This window comes from Dryobates pubescens, chromosome 6 (assembly GCF_014839835.1).
Source record: "Dryobates pubescens isolate bDryPub1 chromosome 6, bDryPub1.pri, whole genome shotgun sequence".
Lineage (NCBI taxonomy): Eukaryota > Metazoa > Chordata > Aves > Piciformes > Picidae > Dryobates > Dryobates pubescens.
In genome coordinates, this window is record NC_071617.1 from 40,301,230 (window position 1) to 40,311,692 (window position 10,463).

Sequence of the window (10,463 nt, forward strand, 5' to 3'; positions counted from 1 at the left end):
TGGTTGATGGGTTGGACGCGGTGATCTTGAAGGTCTCTTCCAACCTGGTTTATTCTATGTATTCTATGTATTGGGCTCTCTGTGTCCACCAACCATAGAATCTTAAAAATTATGTTTAGAATAGAATAGAATAGAATAGACCAGACCAGGTTGGAAGAGACCTTCAAGTCCAACCTATTATCCAACCCACCTAATCAGCTAAACCATGGCACCAAGCATCCTATCAAGCCTCCTCCTAAATACCTCCAATGATGGTGACTCCACCACCTCCCCGGGCAGCCCATTCCAATGGGCAATTAGTTGAATTAATCCCCCTATTATATTTATCATTGCATGTACTGATACTGATTTGAGTTGGAATACAAACTCTTTCCTGCTGCTTTTTTAAGGTGCTGGCTATTCTAGTGAGAGCAGTAGTGGATGGTATGGCAGGTCGCACAGGAGAGGCAGCAAGTGGATTGAAGGGGAAATTGCAAGAGCTCTTGGGCAGAGTGACTTCACGAGTGACAAATGATGGGGAGATCTGGAGACTTTATGCCCGACTTTATGGAAATGGACAGAATGATAGCAATGAAGATATTGAAAAGGTAAAATGTTTTGAGGTGGATGATTTGATTGGTACCACACTTCTGGTACAAACCTTCTGTTCTCTGACAAACTGTAGTCCTCTAGAAAAGACATGCTTTTGTTCCAGAAGTGTTTTGCTTTCACGTCCCTCTATGTTTATTTTTAGTATCTCTAGCAGTAAAATATTTTGCAACAGCTTTTGTGGATTTTTTTTTTAATCTCCCTTTTTTTTACCAGTATTTCATTTTAAAACATCCTATCACAGCACGTGTGCATTGTCATGGTTTTGTATACTGAAACTTTTCTTGCAGCAGTTCAATATCTATAATGTAATGGTGGTGATTGTTGGTTTTATTTCAACTGGAATCTTTGATTTGGAAGACAAGATACTGCAGCTTCAGGATTGAAGTGGATCTTAGTGGCACAATCCAGTGGCATCATAAGCCATCTGTATTCTTCTTTGCAATCACTAAGAAAAAATGCATTTAAGATAATCTATACTACAGTTAGAGCTTTGTCCTTACCTGCTTTAAAATTGAATTAAATAACACTATTTGATTCTTCATCTCTGAACTGTAGATTTCTTTTCACCCATCTCTGATTTTTCTGTATTAACTGCATTTCTTGTTCTTATTACTTCCCAGGTAATTCAATTGATTTCTAAAGTGATGCTGGAAGTGTTTACTTTGTTGTATGCTGGAGTGTGCTTTGCATATGGTATTAAACTTCCAAAAGTCAAATAGCCTTGTACACTCCAAAAATACTTACAGGTTATCAGATCTTCACTGAAGCTGAAAATGCACAAGGTCAGCATTCAGTATGTGTTTCCTAGTGGGGGTGTGCCTTTGGCCTGGGCAAACATGTCAGTCTGGGGTTTACATTTCACTTGATGTCAAGGATGCTAGGCAGAGGTTTGGCCTACAAACTCAATGCCTGTGGGGTTAAACTTATAATTATTTGGGCCTTAATCATTGTCTTCCTTTATGTGCTCTGCCCTGTAAAATGCTTTGTTTAATCATTGCCAGTGTCCATTGTACCTCCAATTCCTCCCTTTTTTTCCTTCTCTATTTTTCTTTACCAATGAACAATAAAAGGGATTTGGCCTGTTCAGAATTCAGAAATACAGACACTGCAATATCCTGTAATATATCCTCAAATTCTTACTCAGACATGCAAAATAGCAGAAGCCTTGTCTATATTATAAATGCAATCGTTTTAGAATCTGGTTACATCACAGTATTTTTCACTAACCCACTTAAAAACATGTTTTCAATTTGTAGAACAGACACCAATTTGTTTCCTCATCAGACTGGTATTGGAACATGCTTGCAGTCTAAATTGCCCTGCAAAATGGAATTATGTTTATCAATACTTAAGGTATGCTTACATGTGTACCCAAATATATTGGTATAATGGTACCATAGATATAGATCATGAAAAAGCAAGTCTGTCTACTGCCCCAGCATATAACAATTCACAGTGTAAAAATTAATTTACAATGCACTATATAATCACTGGCAGCTTTTCTGATACGTTAGCAAGTGTTTAAAACAGTATTTATTGGCTTCACTATACAAGCACCATTATTTGTCAGTGAGAAATTAAGTGAATGTAACTATCTGTAGAAAAAAATCCTGTTATTTTAGTGCAGTTTTCTATCTGCATTTATTATGCCAAAAGCTAATGAATTCTGAAAGGGCATTATTTAGTGTATTGTAGCATCACAGGACAAAGAGATATGAACAGATCTATCACAGTGTCACCCACCTCCTTGCACATGTGGAGTCTGACATTATTTAGTGCATATTTAATTATATTCAACTAGTATTCCTGATGTTGCATTTTAAAGAGCAGCTTTGTATGTCTAGCTATTGAAAAGGGTAGGTTGTTGGGTTTCTATATCTTTCTGCTCTGCTGCCATATCTGATGTCATTAATCACAAAAATGTAGACAGTGCTTTGTAAACTGAATCACAGTCAGGTGGGGTTAAAAATGTAGGAGTGTAAAGCAGCAAAGTACTTCCTTCATTCAGTACATTCAGTACTTCCTTCTTTACTATGCTGAATGGAGTCCAGTCCACCCCTTTTCCACCCAACAGTCTTTCCAGCCTTCCAAGTTTCCTGATGACTGATATCCAGGGTATGAAAATCTTCTGTCCCTTGAACTTTCCCTATCTCATAACTGTTTCCTTCCAGGATAAATTCCCCTTCCAGAAGCTCAAACAAACAGCCCAGGAGACTTTGAATTCTTTCCCCTCCCTGACATCTGTCAGCAAACCCCCTATAATTTGCCGGTCTAAGACATGTGCAGAGACTGAAATAAGACTGCTGTAAAATTTGTTGTTCCTTCTCTTGGAGATTCTTGCCTCTGCTGGCCAGAACTACTACCAATTATAATCCTATGACACAATCCTATGAAAAAATATAGTTTGCTTTGGCTTGACTTAACACATTTACTGCAATTTGCAGCAGCATGAGCAGTTCAGTTGCCTGTGCTGTAGTCACTAGAACTCCCGTGGGAGGGAGAAGGTGGAAGCTTCTAGGGTGATGACCCCTCACGTTCTGATTCCTGTCTTTGCCAACAATCAGAAGTCTGCTCTGAATGTTTTTTATTCCTTTTTATGATATTTAAAATCTTGTGGTTTAACCCCAGCTGGCAACTAAGCAGTACACAGCTGCTTACTCACTCCTCTACAGCAACATGGGAAGGAGAATTGGAAGAAAACATTTAAACCTCATGGGTTGAGATAGGATGGTTTAATAACACAACACAAAGAGAGAAGAACCAATAGTAACAGAAATACTAAAGAATAATATAGAAAGTGTAGGAGAACAGAAAGTATCTATGGAAGGTTTCAGGACAAGAAAGACCAACAGGCCGCTGATAACAGAAGAATGGCCTGATGAGAAGACTGCAGTAAACAACCTGAAGTATGAGACAGAAGGACGCTTGCCTCCATGCAAGAACAGCTCAACCTGATATGGGATGAAGATAACAATGGACAGCTGCATATCAAAGAAGAAAACTCAATTAGCAACAGGGGTGCAAAAATATCAGGGAATTGCTTAGCCTGCTCGATTTTTCCTATATAAACTGCTTGTTCTGTACCAATAAACTATTCCTGCTTCACCACCAAGGGAGTCCGTATGTGCATTCCAAAATGAAAGCAAGTGAAGCACGATGTAGTTGCTCACCACCCAGAACTTGGTTCTGAGCCACTTCCCTAGTTATATACTGAGCATGATGTCACATAGTGTCAAATATCCCCTTGGCTAGTTAGGGTTAGCTGTCCTGTCTGTGGCCTCTCCCAACTTCTTGTGTAAGTTAACTCTATCACATTCAAACCCAGGACAACCCTTTACAAGAACAATTGAGGAGCTGTAATTGAACCAAGCCGTGTAACTTCTGACATGTATTTGTTTCATATTTCTGGTGCTACAGAAGAAAACAAAACTCAAAAGCAATAATTTATTGTTTCTGATTAATATTTTTTTTTTCCTTAACAGGAGTCTCTCTTTCCATATCACTTATACTTGTTTTTCCTGTTCATTCTGAGAACCAGAGGAGTATGGCAGCTAATAGCTGCATCTGTAAAATATATTATTTGGGAAGAATACATAATGGTTTTTTATGCATTCAATTATATCTTATTTGGGTACAAAATTGCTGCTCAAAGTGGGAGTATGAGTATTTTTATGTTTTTCTTGTGCATTTAATTATGGTGACTTGGCAAACATGGGTCACATCCATCAGTCTAGACAGATTTTTAAAAGACAAAAATTAGACGCACATTACTTCATATGCCTCTCATACTTGACATGCAATATAGGTGAAAAAGATCTGTGTCAACAATTGGTGCTTACCATTGCAGAGAATGACAGTGCTCCAACTCACAGGAAATCAAACATATTAAAGATACATTCATTTTCAGCATTGAGCATTAACTTCATAGAAACTTAAAACTAAACTAGTGTCCTAGATTGTTTTCTCACATACTGATAATTTTTTTTCTTCCTTGCAGTCACTGCAGTGTCTCACCAAGGCACATAAATGTGAAATTCAGTCAAGTGGCTGGGAGAAAGATATTTCTTCTTTTAAGAAAGTAGTGAAAGGAGCCATAGAGATTGCACAAGGTGAGTTTTACCTGAAATTAGCTTTAATTATTCATGAAGAGTGTAGCAAATCTTTATGAAGCTTGGTAACATTAATCAGATTATATGTTCTACTTTACCCATTATATTTATTCCTACTATTGAGAGTCTTCTAGCATAGATCATCAAATGATAGTGCATACAAAAATATACTTGGAATGAGGCAGAAATTATGTTGGGCGAGTCAGAAAACATACAACTGCTAAGCATGGAATCAGTTTGCTTCATGATCTAGCAATTTCATAATGCAAGGGAAAATGTATCTGTAGTTTGTCTCAGGAGGTGGACAAAATTTAGCCTCTGTAAAATTATTTACTCTGCTGTGATATTTACATTCAAGAAGGATATGTATACCTCTAGGGTTTAGAGGCATCTTCTCATAATTGCTTGGCATTATTTTTATTTGTGTTTCTTTTGGGGTTATTTACCTTTAAATTTTTCTTTGGAAGGCATCAAGATTTTTCATTAGATGTTGTTTAATGATTATTGCTATAGAGGTAATGTTTTTACTGTTTTGGGGTTCTTTTCTTCTATGTTTGGCTTCTAGTGGCTATAAAATGCAGCAAAACCAAATCTAATCATCAAGAAGCTTTGCAGATACTTTCTTCAGCTCGGCTCAACTTACGTGGCTTGTCATCCAAAGGAAAGGTAGGAATGTTTGAAAGCTAGGAATCTTTCTTCTGCTGCCAGAAACCATTTCTCTGTTTTGAGTCATATATAATACCTGCCTGTCCCAGTGTGTTGTCAGATGGATATTCACTTCCATGCTGTTGAGGATTCCAGTTTTAAGTAGATTTACATTTTCCTTCTTCCTGCTAGGCTTTGACTGCAATAAACTTACTAGTCTAAAACATAGCACTGACATTTTAGAGTAAGTTAGAATTTTCCTTAAAATTTTGGGAAACAAACTCAAATATTTGGAAGAAATCAGTAATTTCAAAGATTTGTTCCTTGTATGAGTAGTCATGGGGGAAGCAGGGCAGTCTCAGAAAGAGTGAATGTGCACTTGCAGAAAAGCCCCAAACATGTCAGGATTACTTTGCATCACTTGAAGTGTTCTAAAAACAAGGTTATTTATTACAAGCAAGAACGGATTTTACATAGTATTTTCATGGATACCCTATGAATTCAGATAATGATTTGTTGGAAAAAGTTATCATGTTTGAATTGTGTGTTTGGGGTTTGGTGTCGTGCCTTCATTGCCAGGCACTCAAAGAGCCGTGTCTCGCTCTTGCACCATTATTATCCTGATTTTGCCCTTCATCTTACAGCATGGGACACAGTCATTCCTTAACTGAGGATTTATATGGAATGTACTTTCATTCAAAATACACTTAATGTCTTAAGGACATATTCTTCCTGGCTATGTGTGGGACTTGGTAAACGTGAACTACGAAGTAGAAGTTTTATGGCACGTGTACACGTGTCACAAAGTGTTGATCTGTCAGCAGTGTGCTAAACTTGGCTCACTCTCTTTTAAATCCTATCATTTTAAGGGTAAAAGCCTAGGAAAGATGTATAAGCTTTTAAATAGTGGTATAACTAGGTCTTCAGAATGTGGTCAAAAAAAGGCCACACCATGTTTGTTTTGTTGTGATCCATAATATGTGGGTTGTTTTTTGGTGTTTGTTTGGTATGGTTTGAGGGTTTGGTTTGGGGTTTTTCTTGTTGGTTGGGTTTGCATTTGTTTTTTTCACAGTGTGTAGAGTGAGTATAGAGAAAGCAAGACTACTTGACATAAATTCTATAAATACAAGTACAGATGGTTTATATTATGCAATGTTTAAAGCTATTGGTATGACCTCACTGTTTTTGCATACTTTCCAGGATGCCATCTCATTTTTAATGTGAAGTCATACTGAATTTCCAAAGTGTGTTGTGCTTTAAAAACTCAATCATCTTCTGTAAGATTTTATGCACAATTGAGAACTTTTTGTATTATGTTTCTAAGCTTGACAGCAGCCTTTCTTTTCCCTGCCTTGTCAGTCAATAGTTTTGTAGGTTTGGGGTTTTTTTTCTTTATAATTTTAACAGAGAGGAGCATTTTTTTAAATGGGCTATGAGCAGATTCGGTAATTAAGTTTTCAGAAAGAATAAAGGGCAGAGAAGGTAACTTCTAAACTGCAACATTCTAAAATTTTATACTCAGGACATGCAATTTGAACACAACAGCAGTTTTTCTATTCTCACCTGTCCTGGGATCTCCATCTCTGACGTTACAGCTCCTGTATTGTGCCATGCTCTTGATGCACCTACAGACTGCTGAAGGCTACAACTATGGCTCTTTATTGCAAATGCATGAAATTTGGGTACTGTTGTGGGGGGACATGGGACACAAAGCCCAAAGAATTAATGGTGCATAAAACTTCTCCATGTTGCCTCTAGATGAATAGGTCTCTAACTCTGGGTGGGAAAAAAAACCCCACACAAATTATAGCATATTGATTTATTCAGCAATCCTAGCCAGGAAGAACTAAACTTCTCTGTCACATTCCCAGCGTGAGGTTTTGTGGCTTAAAGTCAGAAAAGTTTCTATATTCATAGCAGGTGTATGTTCCTGGTTTTGTGTAAGATGTTCCCTTGTTCATTGACAGAATTGTTCTGGCTTTTTACGTACATTTCTGTTTATATACCTGTCTATGTTATCCCCTGATGTTTTGATGATATCATGTACAGATGTATTCCACAGAAATTTATTTTATTGGTTTGGTTTTGTCCCCTAGATGTAGGCTTTTCATTTATGAAATGAAGTATGAATTGCTCTCCCTTTATATAATAATGGGGAAGCATATGTTTGGGTCCTTCACCTCCCCCTGTATTTCTGTGGAGTGGTACCTTACATAGCCTCCATATTGCTTCAGTCAAATGACAGGTCCTGGCCTCATAATATCAAGACATTCTGGTGCAAACTCAGCACACATAAAGCTCCAATCAGAGGCAAGTTATTTAGCATACATGAAGGTTAAGATTGTTCATGAGTTAGCTGCTTTGTGTTTCTTTTAATGTCTGAAGGTCTTTAAGAACAAGCTATTGTTCTTAGTCTATAGTATTTTGTTTTCTCTTGTATAACATAATTACAATCAGATTGATGCATCCACCCACACATGTCTTGTCATCAAATATTAAAAAACATGTTTATCTGAGGTTTTGGAGGGAAAAAAAAATCAACAGAATATGACACTGTGAATAACGGGCATTAAAATTCACAACTCGTAATTTACCAGCAAATGGGTTTAACGTAAGCTGCAGTGACAGTATGTGAGATGCTCTTCTAATTTGAGGTTTATGGTAAAGTCTTTTACTTCTGATGGGATCAGGAGTCAGCACAGGCAGCCAGGTCAGAGCAGAAACCCAGCTTCCACAGGAAGATTCAGCCTCTTTGGCAAAATACCAGATGCGTGGCACAGACTTCAAGTGTGTGTGTGTGTGTGTGTGTGTGTGTGTGTGCACCTTCTGTTTATTAGTCACAAAATGCCCTTTTTAAAGAGAGAAATACCATCATAGGTACTGAAAATACAAACATTGGTGATTAGCTTGCTGTTGTTTTATCTCTACACCGAAAATGTATAAATGTATGTATATTTTAAAATGATGCCTTTCTTTTTGTCATGCAGCAACTTTTTGTAGATGTAACAAGTAATGAAGTTCACAGTGAGATAGCTGATGAGGTGAAAACTATGGACAACATGATTGCTGAACTTCAGGAACTGAGCAACCAGCTGAGAGATCAGTGCTGACATAAAGACCGTATTTCACAACAGGAAGACAATAATGTCATGTGTCTTTTGCCACAGCTTTTGCTGATGAAATTCTAATGCAACAACGGCCTCAATAAACTTTTTTCTGTACAGTCCTGTTCTTGTGGTCAGCTTTGTTGTGGTCAGCAGCTCAGGCTGCTTTTTTAATTTTTCACCTGCTGTCACTGTCTTACAAAATAGGTTCTTCAGGCCCAGATTTTCTGAAGCAGAACTACTTGTATTGCTGAAGCAATTATTGCAGATTAGTTCCACCTGACTACATCACACCCAGGTGCCTGGCCTCCGTGGGACGCCCCATTTATGTTGCAAGTGTGGAGCAGGATTGGCGCCATGGCAGGAGGAGATGCACAAGCACACAGCAGAGGCAGGAGGGGGGCCCAGCCTATCAGTCTCACCCGCAGGGCACATAGCCAATTGGAGGATGCGTCTCATTGCCACTGGCCAATCAGAGCAGCTGTAAGGCTGTCCCCTCAGTGCTCGGAAGCTGCGGTGGGATCAGGGCGGAGTGACAGGGAGCAGTGGAGGGCTGCAGGCTACGGCTGGGCCAGGCCTGGGCCTGAGGTGGCTGCTAGGTTGTTTGGGCACTTTCTGAGTTTATTTTGGTGTTAATTGCTTACAAGGGAGGAGGAATGGGGTGCCAAGAGTAAAAATTTAGTCTTTTATTTATTATTATTGCAATACAGTCAAAGTCTAATTTAAAATACTTAACATCTGACTAGACCTGAGTGAGTGATTTTCCTCTGAAATCTTTTGCATTGTTTCATTTTTGAGCATATTTGCTGTAGCTCTTTTTAAAAGAGGATATTTTTGTCTTCCCCTCCAGGGTTTTCTAGAAACCTATGCAAAATTATTCTTTCACTCATCATGATTTTGGACTTTTCTTCTGTACGAGAAGGAAGCAGTCTCCAAAAATGCAGCTACCAATATTCTGGGTATGCACCATCTAGGGTATGCTCATTAAAACTATGCTGTTACTAAACGCCAAGAATGCTGTTCATGAAGAGAAAGTCAAAAGATAAGAGGAGACCAGACGATTAATTGGATTTGAAGCAGCAGTAAAAATGTGTCATTCTGCCGTGTGACAGGTAAAACCGTCTTGACGTCTTTGTAAAGCTTTGTATCCTTGTAAATCTTCTTAGAATAGGGAATTATATCTTGCTGGCAGTATTTTAATGTGAGGTTCCCACAAAAATTACTATCTTAGCAACAGGTATACCTGCTAGTGAAAGGAGAGTTGGCTCCAAAACACTTCTGCATTGAAATGGCCCAGAAAGGGAGGAAGCATTAAAGCTCATGCAGAGTGAATTTGCTGCGGAAGCTCCCATTTTTCTGCTCATATATATAGTGAGGAGTAGCCCACCTGACTGGAAAAAGCAGTATTGTGACAGACTCCCACCACTACTGTCTTTTTATAATCATATTTTAGAATAGAATTGAATAGACCAGGTTGGAAGAGACCTTCAAGATCATAGTGTCCAACCCATCATCCAACCCACCTAATCAACTAAACCACGCAACCAAGCACCCTATCAAGTCTTCTCCTGAATACCTCCAACGATGGTGACTCCACCACCTCCCTGGGCAGCCCATTCCAATGGGCAATCACTCTCTCTGTGTAGAACTTCTTCCTGACCTCCAGCCTAAACCTCCCCTGACACAGCTTGAGACTGTGTCCTCTTGTTCTGGTGCTGGTTGCCTGGGAGAAGAGACCATCTCCCACCTGGCCACAACCTCCCTTCAGGTAGTTGTAGAGAGCAATAAGGTCACCCCTGAGTCTCCTCCAGGCTAAGCAACCCCAGCTCCCTCAGCCTCTCCTCATAAGGCTTGCATTCCAAACCCCTCACCAGCTTTGTTGCCCTTCTCTGGACACGTTCAAGTGTCTCATTGTCCTTCTTACACTGAGGGGCCCAGAACTGGACACAGCACTCGAGGTGCGGCCTAACCAGTGCGGTGTACAGGGGCAGAATGACCTCCCTGTTCCCGCTGG

General features: G+C 39.1%; 1 protein-coding gene across 1 annotated transcript in view; it reads left to right on the top strand.

The window, feature by feature from the left end:
* The window catches only part of TTC27 (tetratricopeptide repeat domain 27), a 124,517-nt gene extending 115,981 nt beyond the window's left edge, over positions 1–8,536 (top strand). The window contains exons 17-20 of the mRNA XM_054162364.1: positions 390–587; positions 4,589–4,700; positions 5,266–5,366; positions 8,333–8,536. Of these exons, the coding sequence (XP_054018339.1) occupies positions 390–587; positions 4,589–4,700; positions 5,266–5,366; positions 8,333–8,455 (534 nt within the window). The 3' untranslated portion in view covers positions 8,456–8,536. The remainder of the gene's footprint in view (positions 1–389; positions 588–4,588; positions 4,701–5,265; positions 5,367–8,332) is intronic.
* Positions 8,537–10,463: the final 1,927 nt, after the last annotated feature.